General features: G+C 38.4%; 1 protein-coding gene across 1 annotated transcript; it reads left to right on the top strand.

Annotated features, from left to right (window-relative positions):
* Positions 1-549: 549 nt before the first annotated feature.
* On the top strand, positions 550-11,205 carry LOC103708497 (kinesin-like protein KIN-7F). The gene is given in 16 exon segments (XM_026805191.2): positions 550-627; positions 1,150-1,592; positions 2,126-2,215; positions 2,325-2,425; positions 2,543-2,656; positions 2,742-2,823; positions 2,908-2,975; positions 3,083-3,148; positions 3,241-3,365; positions 7,568-7,622; positions 7,625-7,690; positions 7,692-7,895; positions 8,462-8,566; positions 8,658-9,578; positions 10,175-10,503; positions 10,632-11,205. Coding segments are annotated over 15 exon segments (2,922 nt in total). The 5' UTR covers positions 550-627; positions 1,150-1,330; the 3' UTR covers positions 10,966-11,205.
* Positions 11,206-21,317: the final 10,112 nt, after the last annotated feature.

The raw sequence follows: 21,317 nt of genomic DNA, 5'->3' as shown, positions 1-21,317 counted from the left end.
AACATATTAAACAAGAACAACTCAAACTTTAATTTTTCTAATTATTCACTTAGAATTAAAAACACTCTTTTTGATATTAAAGATCCATGTCCTTCAAAATGTAAATCTTAACCACCTACCTAAGAAACCTAACTACATTCATCAAGAATCTAATCGCAGCACGATTTGGTTGGCAGCGACCAAATTTTGTTCTTAGGGGAAGTGCCAAGCACGTCTACCTTTGTGGGACATCAAGATTCCTTTATCATACTCATCCTAAATTTTTTAATCTTTTTTTTAATTTCATTAAACTACCGAAGATTTTAATTACCAAAAAAATCTACCGAAGATTTTGGAACCCTAGCCCGTAGCCCACTACCCTTGATTTTAGGACACATCGCTACGGTTGCGGGGATATACGGTTCCGTTCCCGTCCTTTCACAGTAACATCCCTCACGGTAATCACTTGAATTATTCGGGATAGTAATGACTCCAATCACAAGTTCACACTAGGAAAGTGGTCAAAAGAACGGTTTCTCTCGCCCTCACCGTGGACCACCGCCCCCCCCCCTCCTCCTATTCTATTTGTTCCTGGTCGGTTCCTCCGTTCCATTTGTCTCACTGAAGCAGAGCCTGGTAAAGCTCAATGTAAGAATACTCTCTCTCTCTCTCTTTATCCATCTCTCCCCACCCTTGGCTTCTTCTTACTCTTATTCCATTCTAGAAATTATAGGAATCGTTCTGGAGTAAGCTGGAACGCCCCTGTCAAGACCCAGTCTCAAGTCTACTCGAATCATTGGTGGTCGGTCTCCAATGCTATTCTATCCCACACGATCGTAAATAATATGTAGGAATAAGCATTCTCCTTCATGATTTGAGAAGCTATGCGAATGAGAATATTGCAACCCAGATCGGTTACTGGATAGAGAGGCTTTACCCCAAGATCCGTAGTAAAATTAGAAATGCCCCAAGACCCTAGTGAGAATAAATCCAAAATGAGATGCCGGCCTCGGACCGTCGCCGGCTTACTGAGAGTAAAGTAGCCGGAAATCTTAGGGAGGATATAAATGGTGAAGAGAAAAGTCAATCAAAAGAAGAGTTAATTAATAGTATGATGATTGCTTTACTTCTTTGTTAGTCTCGGTAATTGACGTCTAAACCACCGATCAGGTGATGATTTGGGTCCACGGAATGATCGGTCCATAACTACCGGGCGCGGCTCCGTCGAATGCTGTCCCGTAGCATCGCCCAACGACTGCCGCTCCACCTAAAACAGCAACTCCCCAGCAGTCCTCTTCTCTCTTCTCATTTAATTCGTGGAGGCATGTGAAGGAAAGAGAGTGTAGTCTCAATGGGGGCGGTCGGCGGCGATGAGTTGGCGCGGCTGGAGGGGTTGGAGGCGGCGGCGGAGGCAGGCGGCGGCCCCGGCGGCGGCGGCGGAGGTGGGTTCGGGAAGGTGGAGAGGATATTGGTGTCGGTGAGGCTGAGGCCGCTGAGTGAGAGGGAGATCGCGAGGAAAGATCCCTGCGATTGGGAATGCATCAACGACACCACCATTATTTTCAGGAGCAGCGTCCCGGAACGGGCCATGTTCCCAACTGCCTACACATTTGGTGAGTTCTTGAAATTCTGATATAGATTCCTTTGATTCTCCTATAAATGTTCTTTTTTCCCCCTAACAATTTTATGTGGAGAATTTTCTGCCGACATGTTATTGAGTATTTGAACTTTTTAGAAGCATATGAGATGGTGTCTTACATGGGCTTCGTATAGATTGATTTGAGCTAGTGCCTAAGGAGGATGCTCGCTTGATTTTAGCTCCTTCTATATCTAGACACTCATAGTACTCTAAAATTTGCACCCTTTGCCCTATGGTGGTTTATATTGTTGAATTCTCCCTTCTTATGGATCTGATCCCATCCGCATCTTTATGCAAGCTTTAATGTGGCTCCCCATTGGTCTATCTTGTTGTCAAGTTGAATTCAGCATTTTCAGGATCATCCTTGTGCGTAAGGAAGCCATTTGCAAATTTGTGAGCCATTTATTTTAAATTCTGCATCTGCCACTGTCTCCAGAATGGTGCTTGCTATGATGATGTTTTGTTCTTGTTGGTTTTGCTCATCCTCCTTGTTTCTGTGGACGATAGACAGAGTATTTTGGTGCGATTGCGCCACAAGACAAGTGTACGAGGATGGAGCTAAAGAAGTTGCTCTTTCAGTTGTTAGTGGTATAAATTGTAAGTATAATCATGTCTCTCCTCTCTCTCTCTATCTCTATCTCTCTCTCTCTCTATCTTTTGGCTATGGAATAATGAACTAAAATTTTGGATACATATATTTTGCCAGCTAGTATTTTTGCATATGGGCAAACAAGCAGTGGAAAAACATATACAATGTCTGGAATAACTGAATACACTGTCGCTGATATATATGACTACATACGTAGGGTAATGTAACATCTATGAAGATCCTGGCATTTCATGTTGTATATTAATTTCTAGTTTGTGTCATATTCCATATTTGCGTCTCCTTTTCAACTAGTGATTCTTTTATTCCTCTTGCAGCATGAGGAGAGAGCGTTCGTCCTGAAGTTCTCAGCAATGGAGATATACAATGAAGCCGTAAAGGATCTCCTCAGCACAGACAGCACTCCCCTTAGACTTTTAGATGATCCAGAGGTGGTGTTATTCTTAAAGGATGTCTGTTTTATTTACACTTTTACAGTTTGTTGTGTTAATTTGAACGAAGACCTTGTATTCACAGAAAGGAACTATAGTGGAGAAACTTACGGAGGAAGTCTTGAGGGACTGGAACCATCTTAAGGAGCTCATTTCTGTATGCGAAGGTGAAACACAAAATTTTGAACAAAAAAATGTCTATGGGTAACAGAGATCCTACAAACTTACATGTGTACTTTATGTTTCAACAGCTCAAAGAAAGATAGGCGAGACCTCCCTAAATGAAACAAGCTCGCGATCCCATCAAATACTCAGACTGGTTTGTCCTATTTTGATCTGCTGAGTGAACTCTAGGAAAAATGTTGCCATATTGCCTCAGGAAAAGAACGTATCGATTATTTTCTAATTGTTAATGTATTGTTGCAGACCATTGAAAGTTCTGCTCGTGAGTTTTTGGGAAAAGAGACCTCAAGCACACTCGTGGCCAGTGTGGTATGAAAATTCTTCTTCTGATTTAATTATGGTAATTCTCATATTCAAAAAAGGAGATTGTATGAGAAGCTCAGTTCATTTTCGGAATGCAGAATTTCGTCGATCTGGCAGGGAGTGAACGTGCATCTCAAGCTTTATCTGCTGGTGCAAGACTAAAAGAAGGTTGCCACATAAACCGAAGTTTACTTACCCTGGGGACTGTTATTCGTAAGCTAAGGTTGTGGCACCCTACTTTTTCTCTTTCTTTTTTCATTATTGCTGATGCATTTTGACTTAGTTTTCATCTGCCATGAGAAAGTTGCATTAATGTGGTGTAGTCTATCTTGTTTTGGTAGTTGAGTTATTTATCATGTGACATTCATCATATTACTTTTCTTTTTTTTTAATTTATTAATTTTCTCATTTTGCTCTGCAAAATTACCTCTGGAAGGTTTGTCAAGTGGGGGACTCATCTGCCACTTCTTAACCGTACCATTATCCACAGGAGAAAGCATTGTTGCTAAAATTTTATGATTCATGATCAGGATCTTGTGATCTGGCTCAAAATGGCCCTAAATGATCCAGATCTCATCCTCAGATCAGGCTTGGTTAGGGAACTAGGACCTAATTCCATATTATGAAATATACACTCACTCGGATCTTAAGATATGACTTGATTTTGCAATTTAGTTATTAAATCATATGTTGTTCATTTTATAAAATTCACTTGACTATATGGCTTTTAAATTATTTATTACTAATAAGCCTTAAGTAGTAAAGTTAGCAAGCTCGTCATGGGAGCTTATGGAGTTAAAAATAAGAGGTAAATTTTTATGTTTTTTCAACCCTCTATGATATATTAAAAATTTATCCTTGTCTTTTTTCCTAAAACATTCTAAGTAAGATGATAACTGAATCAATAGTACACTATAAATATCTTGAATAAACAGACGCAATGTTTATTTTATTACGTGCAATGTATGGGCTTATCTTGCTGGAAACTAGATTTCTCGTGTCTATAGCTTTTTATAGCATTCTTCTACTCTTTTTTTGACTCGTATTTCAATTTTTACGTTTCTTATATAATTTTGAAAATTTTGAAAGAATTCATCAAAAATCATACGATTTGCAATCTGATCCACGACCCAGCTCAATCCAACCCACTTTATGGTTTACAACTCGATCCCGATCTTAACAACATTGGGAGAAAGTATTGGAGTTGGTTAATGGTGATCATCCGTTTAAATAAAGTTGTTTGCCCTCATTATTTGTATCCGTCTATTAGAGTGAAGGTGTTGTTCTTATAAAAATCGAGGGATTCACTTTTTGAACTTTTGGTGCCTGTTCTTTATCTTTCCTGAATAGTTTTCCTTCCTGCAGTTAATGTTTTTTTACATATCTCCATCAGATTCTTTTTTTGTTTGGTATTATAATTTTTTTCTCTTTTTTTCTTGATTATTTTCCTTCCAAAGGTTAGATGTATGCAATCATCTGCAAACTAACATTCTCCAATCAGTGATACTTTGCTTTAAACTTTCTCTTGTATTTATTTTCTTTTAGAGAAAAATCCATTGCAGTTGGACCTGCAAAACTTTATTCTGTAATTAGGATTTCTCTAAATCATTTGACTCGTATGAGGCATGTGCAATGCTTATGGATTTGTGGGACTTTGCCATCCGCTAAAGGGGAAAAAGTGGGGGGGGGGGGGGGTTGCTGCTATCACATTATAGTAACTTTTCTATCTGATTTTCTGCTTAACCTTTCAGAACTAATATATGGGCACATCAGGCAGAATGGTGATCACCCTAGTTACACTAATATATGGAAAGGTATTTTTCAAAGAAATTTGGTTGTGACCAAGACTCTAATCTGGCCTGCATACTTCTTGAAAGATAAAGTAGAAGTCCAAATATGATAGCTAACATAATTCACATAGTGATTTGTTCATCTGCATGATTTGAATGTCATCAAGATCCTCATTGAGAAAGCATGACCTCTTGTACAGAAATACATCATGGCAGCTAGTTTGCCTAACTTTTTTTCTTATTCTTTGACCCAACCTTTCTATGTAGAGCTCATTTTCTTTCTAGAGAATGTGTTACGCTTTGATGTGGAAGCTCAAAAGTTTTGAGCCACATGGACATGATTTTGTGCATTGACAGTGGTTGAGAAGCTATTGCATAGTATGTCAAGCACTAGAGCTCAAAGAGTAAGTGCATCAAAAGTGAGACAAGGACAAGCCCTCATGGGCAGATGATACTGACATACTTGAAGCTTGTCTGTGTAGGGCAGACTGTAAGGCAAAATTTGATAATTCAAAGATACAATACTAAATGTGAAATGAGCTTCATATGTCCTATCATTACTTGTGAAAGCCAACCAGGTGCTCACTAGGTAGCATTACTGTGGATGAATGAAAGATCCTCAATGTAGGCTTTCATGAGGTGACTAAAGATGTGTGGATGTCATATCTTTGAGTGATATGATTCATAGTTATGGTATTCACATTTTATAGGGAAAGCAGAAAGTAGGTGTTACATTAAATTCTAAAATCCTAAGGATCAAGACCCTTACATAGACTTAGGTAATTTGTTAGGCTAGGACACCATGACAAGGTTTCATCTTTTTCTGATCCCGAGAATGCATCGTGCAAGAGTGTTAAGCAAGAGTTTGAGCACTGACAACAAAATGGTTGGCATAAGAATGCTTTAAATTGAATAGGGCAAGGTCAGAAAGGGGGTTGATGCATGGCATTGGAAGGCATCCACGAATGGCGGTAATAGGCACATAAATAAGTGGCTATCATTGTCATGAAGAGACATTTGCCTAAAGTGCATGACCTTATGGATAATTGCAGAGGTAGTTTAGGGATGGCAAATGCTTAGGATCTTTCTTGCTTGATGATGGTGTCTTCCCTTTCCCTTCTGTTGGCTCTGTGCTGGATTCCACCAGATATGGAAATGACATTCTTGCTTCCCCTACCTTGGTCCTTGTGCTGAAGTCACAGATCTGGCAATCATGTCCTCACCTGTCTACCAGCCCCCATGTTGGAGTGTGCCAGATATTGCAGTTGCATACTCAGTTCACTAAACCCCCTTGCTAGAGCCCACCAACCTGAGGAAGATGGCAAGAGGAGAGGGGAAGCCGGCGAGAGGAGAGGGGAAGGCAGCAAGAGGAGAGGGGAAGCCGGCGAGAGGAGAGGGGAAGGCTGCAAGAGGAGAGAGGAACTGAAAGAGGAGAAAAGAGATGAAGGGATTATGAGCCTATTACTTCATTATTGAATTTGTGCTGAAGTTTTAGAGTTTTGATCTGTTGTGTCATACCCCTAAGACCTGCACCCAACTTGATCCTCCAACAGGTCAGGCATTTTTTATCCATACCCAAACCATGGACCCATTAAATTGGTAAATGGGGCAAATAGAAGACATTACAATTAAGTTGACTTGACAACAGATGCAATGCAGCGATGGTTTGAAGCCTGAGTTTTGTTAATCTGCTCTTCCTAGTGAAGCAGTCTTTGGGTTGCTATGCATTGCACTGACCATTAGAAGTCTACTACCATGCTTTCTAGTGTGTCTAATGACTTTCAAAATACATGATTCTTGTCTGTTGGCATTTTGGATGTTCTCGTCACAATCAACGGCATAGATCATCATTTTAGAATGCCTATGTTGATTCTATGGTGGTTGTTAGATTGTATTGACGCCTCAATATGTACAAGCATATAGTGGATCTCTCTCTCTCTCTCTATGCGCACTATTTCGGCAACCATGTAAAATGCAACTCTTGTGATTGGGGTCGTATTTGGAATGCCAGCTGCTTAAGCCATGGCAGATGACTTGCTCTTATAGCATGTACCAATTAACTAGACTTGCTCATGTCCCCTATATAATTTGTTAGATGCACGTTATGATTCGGAGAAAATTGTATTGTAAACCTTAAATCTGCTGGCCTTCATTTCCCTCATTGGTTTTCAGAAAGTAGATCTCTTTGATTAGGTGTGGAGCATATGATCTAAAATTGACCAATATTTTATGTTGATTTTTTATTTTTAATATATCAAAAGCAGTCAATTAGGTTGTTTTATGGTTAATTGGAAGTAAAGCAAATTATTAACAGACTGGCACTTTAACAGCTTGTTGATCTATAATTTCCTAGAGCTGAAATCCATGTCTTCAGATTAATAAGAATGTGGGACAACATATATGGATTCTATGGCCGATTTCCTGAACAATTTGAAGTATATATTTTCATATTGTAAAATTATAAGAAAGAGATTTCAGTCCTTTTTCTCAATTTACCAGTTGGTTTGATATGACTTGATATTGTTTGATGAGTCAACTAACTTTCAGAACATTTCTCTGCTATATTTTTAATTTTTTGGTCGTATGGAAGTTCTGCATTTCTTGATTATTTATGTATATATATTGATTGGCACAGCAAGGGAAGAAATGGGCACATTCCATATCGAGATTCAAAGCTGACTCGCATACTACAACCTTCCTTGGGAGGGAATGCAAGAACTGCAATTATTTGCACAATGAGCCCTGCACGAAGCCATATCGAGCAATCCAGGAATACCCTTCTATTTGCAAGCTGTGCGAGAGAAGTGGTTACCAGTGCACAGGTCAATGTAGTGATGTCTGATAAGGCATTGGTCAAGCATTTGCAAAAAGAGCTTGCTAAATTGGAGAGCGCATTGAAATATCCAGGATCATCTTCCAGTATTGAATCAGTATTAAAGGAGAAAGATGCTCAAATTAAAAAGGTTTTGAAATAGTTCTGTATGATTACATCTTGTGATTACATAAAGGCATGCTTTCATTTTCCCACATGCACACATCCATATGCTTTTAGGCTCGTGTGTGTATGTCTATGAGTGACATGTATATCACGTGGATTTAATTTCTAAGCTTAGGACTCTATACTATAGTTTGTTTTGATCTTTCTATCCATAAGACCAATACCTGATTCATAATTGTCATGCTGCCAGTAATTGCAGATGAATTTCTACCATTTTCTTAGGAAAGGAATTATATTCATGTTTACAAATGGGCTTTTTTTTTTGCCTGTTCAGATCTATGCCTTAAGCTTAGGACTCTATACTATAGTTTGTTTTGATCTTCCTATCCATAAGACCAATACCTGATTCATAATTGTCATGCAACCAGTAATTGCAGATGAATTTCTACCATTTTCTTAGGAAAAGAATTATATTCATGTTTACAAGTGGGCTTTTTTTTTTTTTTACTGTTCAGATCTATATGCCTTAAGTCCATTTCTTGAGGAGCTAATATTCCTTAAAAACTGATGGTTATAAAAATTTCTTTTCAGATGGAGAAAGAAATAAGGGAACTGATCCTGCAAAAAGATCTAGCTCAAACTCGGCTAGAGGATTTGCTCCAAGCTGTTGGGGATGGTCGTGCTTCAACACGATGGGTATCCATGTTATCATAGATCTGAAACTAAGTTCAAATATGTAACTAAATCTGAATTTGATGATTTAATACATATATTTTTATCCATTCAGGAGGAGTCCAGCCAAACTTCGATGTCCCAGTTACCTTATGCATGTGAGGATGTACTTTCGGCATCAGAGTCATCAGATGTTGCGGATCATGGTGTAAATTTTGGCTCAGCAGAGTTGGGTACATTAGAAAATGAACATTATCTATGTCATGCTAAAAAACAAAACCAGGACGTTGCGTCACCTAGGCACCTAATAACCAGTCCTGTTATTGGACCAATACTGCATAAGGATAGACCTGAGGTTGCTCAGAACCCTTGGGAAGATTCTGAGGATATATGCAAGGAGGTCCGCTGTATTGAGATGAATGAGAAAAGCAGAAATGGAGATTCAGAATCATTATTAACTGAAGAAAACAAAAATCTGCTGCACCTGAGTATAGATTCTTTCAGACACGGAGGTCAAGAACCAAAACCAACAGGGCAGATGGACTTTGAAACTCTTAGTACAAATCCTCTCACCTTAGAGCAGCATCTGCAGAATGTGAGAAAGACACTTAACAGTATTGTCAAAGCATATCCTGAAGGATCATCTCCATGGTCGGCAGCACGGTCGGCAGCACGAGACATATCAAACTTTAGAGGCTTGGCACTGTACAGAAGTAAAAGTTGTAGGGAAACTCTGATGAGCTCTTCTTCTTGGTTCCAGGAGGTAGAGCAGAATGATAGCACGCCTCCTGACAGATCTTTAAAAGATTTTCCTGGAAGGCCTGAAGGGTTTCAAAGAAGACAGATTGCATTAAATTTTGATGCTGAAATGGAAATACTTGCAAGAGATGGATCTCAGGCTTCTGGACATATTGCTCTTGAAGACCAGAGTGTTAAGACTGATGCTGAAGGGAACATCATCAGCATCCATGATTTTGTTGCAGAACTTAAGGAGATGGCTCAAGTTCAGCATCAGAAAAAACTCGCTGTGGGTCAGGTGTGGATAATATTGCATGAAGAGAAATTTACCGTGTTGTGTTATTTCCATGCTTTTCTTAATCTTGGGGCTGTTAGGACTAAGTAGTGCCCAAAATAATGTCATTATGCATGATGGTTTTAAGTTTGCTTGCTTAAAACATTATTATTATGATTTGAACTTGATACTTGCAGTGTTTTAGCTTTGTTAATCCTTGACCTCATTGTAATATCTTTGGCATGGTTATATTGGTCTTGTTGATCTTTTTACAGGCTCTGCTAACATAATTGTTCAAATTACTAAGAAATGTATAAGTTATTCAAGAATTTTCTGCTAAAGGAATTCTCCCTGTTTACCTTATGTTGTAACCAAGAAACTGTACATATATTTTTTTTTTTTCTGGTTGGATGTGTGGTACTGCTTTGGGCTTTTTGAGATAATTCATTAAGTATGATGAAAAAGATGAATTTTTTGAATATTTCTTCGTCTCTTCTCGAACATCATTCGTAGGAGATCTTGCCAAGTTGACCATGAATACTGAATTTCTTACTCTCTGATTATTGCATAGAGACTTTCTTAACTTGCCTGTGACGATACTTATCTTTCTTTGATGTCAGGAGATGGAACAGAATGCTAATGAAGACTTTGGAGTTGAGGGAACTGTAAAGAGTGTAGGCTTGGATCCAATTTTAGACCCCTTGCAATCTCCTTCAAGATGGCCACTGGAATTTGAGAGAAAGCAACAAGAAATTATTGAGCTTTGGCATACATGTGATGTCTCCTTAGTCCACAGGACTTATTTTTTCCTTCTCTTCAAAGGCGATCCCACAGATTCTATTTATATGGAAGTGGAGTTCAGGAGGTTATCCTTTCTAAAGAGCGCTTTCTCCCGGGAAGATATTGATAAAGCTGCAGGTGGCGGTCAGAATATTACTCCGTCATTGAGGTATTGTCCTGTTTTTATGCTACATTTTCATCCATTTTCCTGTTGAGAATTGTGAATGTAATTAGCTATAGGTTTACCTGTGGTTACCATTGCTTGATTAGCTTCAAGTGATATTCTATGATGGGCAGTATGAAGAAGCTTCGGCGTGAAAGGGAAATGCTCTGCAGGCAGATGCAGAAGAGGCTTTCAGCGGAAGAAAGGGAGAGCCTCTACACCAAATGGGGGATTGCATTAGACTCCAAACAGAGGAGACTACAGCTTGCTCGGCGCCTTTGGACTGAAACTGGAAATCTGGAACACGTTAGAGAGAGTGCATCTCTCGTCGCAAGGCTGATAGGACTCCTAGAACCAGGGCAGGCGCTTAAGGAGATGTTTGGGCTTAGCTTCACACCCCAACAATTTCATCGGAGGTCATACCGCTGGAAACGCGGAATGTCTTCTCTCAAAATGGGCAACACGTGAAAATTGTCTCAACTTGCCAATTAAGCTCCATCGTTCATGCGTTGAGGTCAATTAAACTGTTTCTTATTGTAATTCTTTTGTTCTGATTGAAATGTAGACAGGTTTGTAAATCAAGTGGGATTAACCGCATGATATTGTGGATTGCTGCTGCCTTCCAATTGTTGCTCATTCTTTTGTTGACAGTAGCATGTTAGTGATGGTGTGGATATACAAGTAAAAACGCTTACATCTTTCAGTTTATTGTTGGTTATAGTCATCTGGTAGTCCCACATTTTTCCGTTCTTATCAAAGGTGACTGCATCCAGTTTCTGTTTGGACCCAAGGAATTTCAATCTCTGTGGTCTTGAAAAAACTGTTTCCAGGGTAGTGGAAAACCATACCATCAAAAGAATTTCTGCTGAAACACTCTTGGCAACTTCAGAGTTTGTGCTTAAATTCTTTCTCTGCAAAAACAATTGGATCTTTAGAGAGTTTGTGCACAGTGTAGAAAGTTTAAAGATCTTCTTTTTGGAAAAGAACTTGTATTTTCACAACGATAGAAAGTTTCCAGCTTATCTCGATTGCTTTCTTTGTTTTTTTTTTTTTTCAATGAAAACAGTGGCACAGGCCCGCTACACATTTCTATAGACAATGAAATGAGATGGACAAGGAACAAGGAGCCCAAGGATGACAGACCTAGCTGTGCCTAAGACGAAATAGAGGTACAGTGCATGGATAGATTCCAGGTAAACCCTCTCCAACAAATAAAGAAAAAGGAAAGCATTGATCAAGACCTCGCTCCAATCTCAGCTTGGATAGGTTCCAAGATTATATCAAAAATCCAGAATCGGTTGACGCACCTCAAACGGAAAAAAAAAAATAATAATAATACTATTCTATGAAGTCAACTGTTTGGTTTTGAACATTCAATGTTTCTCACAGGAATCCAAGAAAAAGTCAGACACCTCTTAAAAAGAAAAGCCAAAGCCCCGAATCTTTTTCCGGATCCTATCACAAGGCCTGCAATTTCACCTCTTATAGTGCTTAAGGGTCTAAACCAAAATTTAGGACATCCTTTACATGTCTATTGCGATACATTTCGAGATGAGATTGCAATTATTTATATAACTAACATGCATCATATTTGCCAAGTTCTAGTTACTGAGAAAAGCCAAATCTCTCAAAAACAAATTGCTGCGCGAAAACAATAAGATAAAATTTCAATCAAAAAAAAGAAAAAGATGTGGAAGCCGCAAATGCAGTCGATGATCTCGTGGTCAACGTTTTCAAGCAGAAGAGTCAAGGTCAAGTATATCAAAAAAAAAAAAAAAAGAAGTCATGGTCAGCGTTGGAAAAGCGAGAAAAACCCATGATTAGACCACACCAGAAGCCCCCTCCGAGGCGGCTGCCTTTCTCCATTAACTCCAAACACGTTGAATTCTTCGTTTCTTTCTCTTTCTCTCTCTCGCCTGTCCTACATCTTGAGAAATTTCGACGAAGGGGTGCTTCACAGCGATAGCAGGTCGAGCCGCCGCGGGTGGTCTGGCCCGAGACGGCCTGAGGAGGCTGATGGGAATCACCGCCAAGGGAGTCAACCGAACGGCCGAGCACGGTCGCCCGTCACGCAGTCTAAGCACAAGCCACTCCACTCTCTCTCTCTCTCTCTATTTCTTCCTCCTTCTCTTTTCTTCTGTTTGTTGTTCGATCTGTAGATCTTTTGGTGGTTGTTTTTTTGTTGGTTGGAATAGATTGAGGAGGTGGAGGAGGAGATAAACAAAGGGAAGCAGGAGAAGCAAAGGAAGAAGGAGGAGGTGGAGAAGAAAGTGGATTCCAAGGTCAAAGGAACCATCGAAGAGGGTTCGAGTTAACACTTAGCAGCTACTTCTTTTGGTTGGTGGCAGTTGGATATATGAATAAATTTGTGAATCAGAAGTGGATCATGTGATATCATTTGTACATATTCTGGTTTGGATATTTTCATGTCAATGAATAATTAATGAGTATGGTTGGCTATTTTCTAGACTTCAACATAATAATGAGAGATTGAGTGCTAGGAATCCATCCCGACTCTTTTCCGTCTCTTCCTTGTCTCGTGAACTTGTTTTTATTGCAGTTTTAATAAAATTGGATGGCGATGTCTCCCTCTCCATTTTCCATTAAGGAAACGAAAGAACCCATACTATTAAACATACTACGTGATGTATTGTGTTTTAGAAGTCAACGTCGAATTGCGCCGACCTTACCAATCGAGGACTTTTCTCAAACCTTTTAGGGCTGGCTTTATAAATCCAGTTTCATTGCCACCTATGCCTATAGGAGACATCTTACTTAGCTAGCTTTATAAATCTCATCATGATCATCTGACACTGGGACTACAAGCAACTTTTATCTTGATTAAGAATAACATGGCACATGATCCATCTAGCTAACACTAGTATGAATAATGTGGCATCCAGGCAAGGAACAATTGAAAAGGAGCTGGTTACCCATGATAAGAATACATGTGGCCACACTGCCAATGCCGGCCGGTAATTAGACTTTGACTTTGGCATTTCATTTTAAGTGAAACATGGATGTGATATCTTGTGAACGAAAAAGTCGCTCCCCCCTCTCTCTCAGCTTCCAACTTAATGAAAGGAGGGCCTGACCACTGGTTCCCTACGAGATTGGCACATGTCCACACCCTCAGCCACATATATATTATTTAACAAAGTTGATGCCGAGTTTTGGTAACCAGAATTAGATTGTTGATATCGAAGCTTGCCGACTTGAGAGTTGGCAAGGATGGCCGAAGATGGCGTACGTGTCTCTCTTGTTAGTGTATCTTGGCAGGAATAAGCAAAGGCAAGAGAAAGGCCAAGTTGAAGATACCGTTAATTTTCTGTCCACAAATTATGCGATTAGCTCGCCTTCTCCCACGGATGCATGCACGAAAGATACGTGCCGGGAAGGGAAGTAGTCGTTGGTCTCGTCGCAAGGAAATCCTTGCATCGAGGGAAGTAGAAGCAAAACGCGATTCATTTGACTTCTCTTTTCATGGGATAAAACCAGTGGTAGGTTACCGGTGACAGGACGGTAATGACTTGAGATGCTCTATTTCGTCACATCTAATATAAAATGGGAGTGGATCGATGTTCTTCCACTTGTTCGTCTCTTGTTATCGCTATCGAGCTACGATACCCGCAGAATATTTTCGATATTTAAGTAATAATTATATTGTTCGGTAAAAAATATATTTTGCCTGTAAATTAACTTAGGAGATTATTCTAGATCATATTTCATCCTTTTATCCACCTCTGGTGGTGCTCACTTAATGCCTCATGCATCATCGATCTCTCCCAAGTTGGCACAAGGTTAGGCGCAAAAAAGGTGCATATATTTCACAATATCAGAAAAAAAAATATCTATGTAGAAAATAATGTAATTTCTATCAGAGAGATGATTATAATGCAGCAAGTAGAATTTCATAAAAATCCTAGTTGCAAAACCGTATTGGCACCAAGATAATCTATATCAAGAATGAAGGGCCAAGAGCAATCGTGCTTGCATCCATGCATGCTATTTAGTAGAATTTTCTCAGATAAAATGGAGGTTAGCAGCACAAGTAGTTCTCAGGATATGTATTTACATATAGCATATCTTTCTGACAGGCATAATATGATAATATTAAATTATTCAATTAATGTCTTTTCTATTACACAATACACACACACACACACACACACACACACACAAATGTATTATATATAATAAAAGCACCTAACAACACATCATCTACTTACGGCGTACATTGAACCAAACACAAATAGCTTTGTAAGTTGGCAAGTCATATGCATTGTGGTAAAAAAAAAATTTAGTAACACGTTATCTTTAGCACTAAAAATATGAAAATCTCTCATCACCTTACTAGAATTCAAACAAGCCGTCTTCTTTGACATTTTTTTTTACAATGTCCATCCTTGCATCTAGAAGATGAACAAGGTTTTAGAAGATGCAAGATTTTGAATATAGTGAATTTGATGCATGACTCGGTATAAGGCAATATAAAATAACACCCTTTTTTTTTGGTAGTTAAAAATAAGGGTCTCTTCACCATTTCTACTTCCATGTATCAAGATTCAAAATTAGAAAGCAAAAATGGACAATTTATCCAGATCTAAGGAAAAAAAAACATAAAGTTTCGCTTAATAAATTTTGAATTCACAATTCCCTGCGTATAACATGTTTCTCCTAATTAAGTCACCTTGATAGCTTTGCATATTAATGCAATGCAATTCTTAAAGTAGAGTAAATAAAAATATCATCAATCATTCATGGATTAACATATTTGGACGACATTATCTCACTAGCTTTTTGGGACTTGAACCAAAGCCGTGGCATTATATTGAACTCATAAATAAAAAGAGAACTGGCACAAGAGTGAGCTTACTTGTTTGCACCAAATAATGGATTATGTCTTTGAGAACAAATTAAACAACAGTAGGTCTGCCAATCATTGCTCTCTTGTGTCAGGGTTTGGGATCTCCATGGAGCCAGTATTTTTCACACCTTCAATCAGGATATTTTCGTACTAGGGTAGTCGCAACTGTGCATTTAATATGTTCATAGAACATTTTTATAAAGTTTCTTTGAAAAGCTTAGGGGCAGGTAGGTTAAATTGAAAAAGAGATTTTATATGTACATTTTAAATTTTAAATAACCACAATCGAAATTTCTATAGCTTTTCTTTTGTGAAAAATTCAAAATCCATCTTAGAGGTTAGACATTGGGCTAAAATATTCTCAATTGTTACACGAGGTCTTCTCAGCCTAGAATCATATGTTCAATAGCCGACTCTATATGTGATAGAAAAAGACTTTGATGGTAATGATGATAATAAAATTTGTACAATTGGAACATAAAGAATGCTAAAAACAGCCGTATCAAAGCAAATCGGATGCAATTTTTTGAAAATTCTTCCCCCATGCCTATGGCTAGTGTTTATGTGCACTTAATACTAATGCCCATGGCAATTTTTCTTTAGATGCGATCTACCATGCAGCATAGTAGTTGCAAATACACGTTTTTCGTGATGCATATGTTGTGCACTTCATCAACACGTGTGAGCATCATTTGAGAATGAGAACAAGCTAGACACGTGTGGGACACAAAATTTATGGGAGAAAAAAAAAAAGCTGTTTGTATTGTCGTCAGTACAGCTGAACTGGCCAACCTCAAGGTCACGACTCACGACGCAAGGACGCGTTAAGCTTCGCTTAAATCCATTTAGAACATTGGACAGGATCAAGTCACCGTCCAAAAAATAAGATAAAAAAATAAAAGCCCGGTTAGTGGAAGCTTTCAAGTCAATTAATCCATAACGGCTAAATTATTCTCGAGAAGAACCCAGTAGCCGTGCACGGGCGCATCTCCTAAGTCGCATCCTATTATTCTATCAAGAGTTTTTTTTTTTATTGTCGAACTCTAAAATCATAGGCCTTATTCTATCAAGAGGCTAAATTATTCTCGAGAAGAACCCAGTTACGATTATTGTATAATAAATGTCATGTTGCCTGGCTATTATATGCAATTATAGCATAATATAAGTGTGCTGAAGTTGCTAAAACGACAGTTCCAATATTATAAATATGTTTGCTCAAAAAAATATTATAAACATTCGTTGTTTGAAACTTGTTTTCATTTACATTTTGCAACACTTATTTAAAAAATAATTGTGTGACGCGGTCGACCAGGTCAGCAGTCCGAGGGGAACAAGTCTTATTAAGAAAAAATAATTCAAACAATGGTTTTTTTTTTTTGCTAAACAAAAAGATAGGGGGGAGGAAGGGACAAGCCCATCCCCGCATAGCAGCCCCCACTGAGCCCCCGCTCTGCTAGGAGAATATTCGCTACGGATAGACACCGTTTTACTCATATCCTTTCCATCCGAAGGTGAGTATGTCATACTTGGCACCACCAAAGCTATCAATGGACTAATAAGAGCTTCTAGACCCCAAATCCAAATATTGTCACTATATTTTAATCGATGCGCGGGGCGATTCAAACTTGGAATCCTGTGGTTAGAAGACTATGCTTAGTTTTATTGAGCTACCACTTTGGTGGCAATTATTTTATTTTATTTTATTTTTTAAGGGGGTAAGAAAGAAAAAAAGAAAGAAAGAAAGAAAGAAAGAGAGCCGAAGATGTAATATTGCGTGCCATGGCCGTGGGTCCCAGGGCTAACGGATAGGAGCCGGAAGGTGACAACCCACGACGTAACGGATGACTTGACATCATTTCCCGTACAGAATAAAGGCCACAAAAAAAAAATTTGTCTGGTGGGGCCCCATGGTTTTCTTCCAACCGAGGAAAACGGCGAAGCTCCGTGCTGTAAGGTTTCTTATAGTTGCTTGTTTCGTCCGTGGAACTGGGATTCCAGTTTCGCGCCTTCCATAAGGTTGCCTTGGGTGGTTGGATTCTGGTCTAATGTGAGTGGGTTAATATAGAGGGTTCATTTTGTTATGTATTTAATGATAAAAAATTGAAAAGGCAGAGATTATTAAACAACTTGACCGTTCACTTAAACAAAATATTCTCTCTCTTTTTTGAAACTCAAATTGTTTTACTAGATGGAAAAGGAAAATTTCATAGCACTGATTTAGGCAAAAATAACAACTACGGTCAACTATTTTATAATGACAGATAATATAATTGATAACAATCATCATTTTTGCTTTCAAGTATTTTTAGTTCAGACTGTTGTTGAAATGGAGACCCTAGTAGTGTTGCAATCATTGTAGCGGTCAATAGCAGTTTCTATGGCTTGCTCTTATGTTAGAATTAGAATTTTATTGAAATCTTGGTTATAATGTCACTCTCAATGGTTAATCAAAATTTCATGCGTCATGATGATTCCGATGAACGAGATCAGCATCAAATGAGGGAGTTGGCCTACATTTGTGATTTTTCTCCTCCAACAACTTTGGACCTATCTCTCCTTTGTTGGAAATCCTTGCAATTGTGGTCGGCCAAGAAGACTTCTAGAGAGAGTATCAGAGAATGAGGAAGAAACTGCTCCAAAGTACTATTATTGCTATTTTGTTTTTGTTAAGCTAAAACTAATAAAATTATAATCCAACATGAGTGATCTTCTAGAGCAACAATTGATAGTGAAAAGAAGTTTTATGGATAAGCAGCACATGTTCCCACATACAAAATGGAAAGGTAAAAAAAACTTGATATCAAGGAAAAGTTTAGAAATAAAAAAAAAATGCAAGAAATTGAAAATCTAGATCATAATAATTTTTTGCATATCTTTTGGCCAACTAACTAGTGACTTTTTTCACGAAGGTGCAATCTAGTCTACTGATAAAATCTCTTTATGTGATCATACTAAAGAACTAGGATTAGATCCCATTCCTGTATCATCAAGTTAGGGATTGTGCATAAAAAGGTTGAGTGCATTCAAAGACCTTTAAAAAATCATTGTTTGCATAGCAAGTTTGGCTTCTACTTTTGCTGATCCTCATGGCAAGATCACAAAGCGAATGGTGCGCATGCAAGCATACTACATCCATTTAATGAAGGCTCCTATCCATTAATCTGTATCCCATTCAATTTAGTTGATGTTGTCCTATTTTCAGTCTCTTTGAAGGGATCTAAGGATTTCAACATTGGCATTGCCGGTTCTCATTTGAGGGAAAGGCAGGAGTCTTGTCTTTTATTTCAAATTTGTGAAATAGTTATGATGCTTGTTCTGATAGTCAACAAGAAGTGCAAAGTTTGCATAGAATAGTTGATTGTACAATGAAAAGAAGGGCCGATTGCTTAATGATCGGTTAGCCTTATAGCAAGGATAGGCCAGGAGGCTTTAATGACCTCTTCAATGATTTCTTAGTCAATGTAGTTAAGGTAATTATTCTTTTTTTTTAAGGAAAAAATGGCATCGTAAATAAAAATTTTAGTAATAATTTTCTACAAGTTAAGGATAAATAAGGTTATTTACACCATATTTTAACCAATAATGGAACTCTAGAGGCTGATTAAGTAGTAGCCACAAGGCGACACTAGAGGTAAATTGAGTAACGATAAAAACGGGCCTTATCCCTAGTAATATAAGTAGATCAAGCATTAGGGTACAAGGGACATACTAAGTGATAGGGTTTGACTTAATAGGTGGAGTGCATAGGCCATTAACTGAAGCCAAAGTACTAGGGGGTAGATTAACAACTAAGGTATAAATGAATATAAGAGTGTAGGCCGAGCATAGAAATGCTAGACTAAGTGGTGGAAGTTATGTTGATCTGAGTACAAATAAATATTGGTGTGGCACAAGGTGCTTAAAACATAATTTGGATGATAAATTGTCAGCCCGGGCAATTTACCAAAGGCTAAATTGTGAAGATTCAAGATAAAAAAACTTGGAAGTTAAACATCTATCGGAAAGTATTAGAATAGCGGAAATTGGTAGACATACAACAAGTTAATAAATTAGATGTCTATCAAGTAGTTAGGTAGTTCATGCATAATTCCAAACTTATAACCGTGGAGGGAGGATATTTTTCCGAATGATCACCATATTTTTATATTCACATATATTGTAATTTTAGCTAATGTTATTCTTCATTTCTCTTCATTTAGCTGCTTAGTTACAGCTCTCTGCCTAGGTATCATCTTAATTGTGAAAGTTTTTGAAGATTCGAGACAGTAAAACTCGCTACTTCTCTATCCTTTATGGTTTGAACCAGTGGCATGCCCATGCATTAGTTCAATTAGTATCTTGACTCGACTCTTCTTGCATTCACAAAATGAGCAACAAAGATTTATTCTATTTTATTAATTAAAATAACAATGGTAAGAGTCATAATTCTAATAATACCTGTTGCTGGAAAATGGACCCAGGGGGTGACTGCGAACCGAGGAGGGGGAGCTTCTGCTGCAGCGCGGTGGCGGACGGCTGTCTCTGATGGACCTGCAAAAAGCCTTGGGTCGGAGGATTTGGCGAAGGCCCTCCGATGCTTAAGTTAGAAAGGAATTTGGAGATATTTTTAATGGAGAGGTGTTTTCTAGCGAGGGAAGAAGATGCTTCCCAACGGATCGGATCGACAAGAGTAAGCCGCGCCTCCCGTCCAGATCACACCACGTGCCAGCCTCAGAAATCGGCTCAGCATATCAACCCGAATCGCCGCTTTAAAAGCGAAATGGGAGCAGCCGTCTCTTCGAACACTAGAGTCCCATTATGAAGCCGCAGCACAAATCACCTCGAAAAACAAAAAGCTGTCACCTCGTGCCTTTATTAAAAACATCCAAAAGTGCCTTTTCCCCTTTTTTCGAAACGACAAAATGATTGGAAGCTGCCTAATCTCATCAACATGACAGAATTAGCTAATTCCTTCGCCCAAGCTCGAAAAAGGCTAGAACTCGAAAGTCAGCGGTAGTAATGGAAGAAAAAGTGGACTATCCCACAAATACAATTAAAGTACCCGAATCCAACGACAGGCGTAATCTCGATAAGTGTGGCCTCGGCAAGCATGACCTCGGCAAGCACGATCTCGGCAGGAACGATCTTGGCAGGCACAACCTCGGCACGCATGGTCTCGGCTGAGCAAAGCCCGATTGACCTCAATCCAACCCCGACTTCACCAACAGTCAAGCGAGTTCGCCTAAGAAAAGGGCCACCAAATCCTCCATATCTGGGATCAAATCCTGCAATCTCCGCTACAATAGCTGTCAATATTTGAATCCACGCAATCTCAACCGATCGCCAGCTAGACTGAAATCTCGTGTCATCTAAGGTAATTCATTTAAACCAAGATTTGTGCAATCATATCCGATTGAGTGTAACCGCTACACCCCCTCCTATAAAGAGGGGGGACACCGGAGAGAGGGGCATCTTCTCCCCTCGCCAGAAAATGCCTCTCCATTAAAAATATCTCCAAATCTCTCTCTGACTTGAGCATCGGAGGACCTTCGCCGGATCTCCCGACCCAAGGCTTTTTGCAGGTCCATCGGAGACAGCCGATATTAAAATTTTATTAAAAGAAGATAGGGACAATAACATATATTAAAATTTTATTTTATTTTTAATTAATATAAATATGATTTTCTTAATACCGTTAGAGCAACCGTTATATTACGGGCATTTGTACAATAACAGAGTTTTACGAGGGTATACATGCAAATATCAATTTTGGAAGAATATTCATGCAAAATCCGATATTTAGAAGGGTATCCATGCAAAAAACCCTATTTTTATTTTATATCTTTATTATTGTATTATACTATAAATATTATATTATATTGTTATGTTAAATAATTTAATATTATATTATATTATGAAAAATTAATTTACACTAATAATTATAATATTTTAAATATTTATTATTGTATTATAA

The sequence above is a fragment of the Phoenix dactylifera genome, chromosome 2 (assembly GCF_009389715.1).
Source record: "Phoenix dactylifera cultivar Barhee BC4 chromosome 2, palm_55x_up_171113_PBpolish2nd_filt_p, whole genome shotgun sequence".
Lineage (NCBI taxonomy): Eukaryota > Viridiplantae > Streptophyta > Magnoliopsida > Arecales > Arecaceae > Phoenix > Phoenix dactylifera.
Note: the sequence above shows the minus strand (reverse complement) of the source record. Positions and strands in the feature narration are given on the sequence as shown.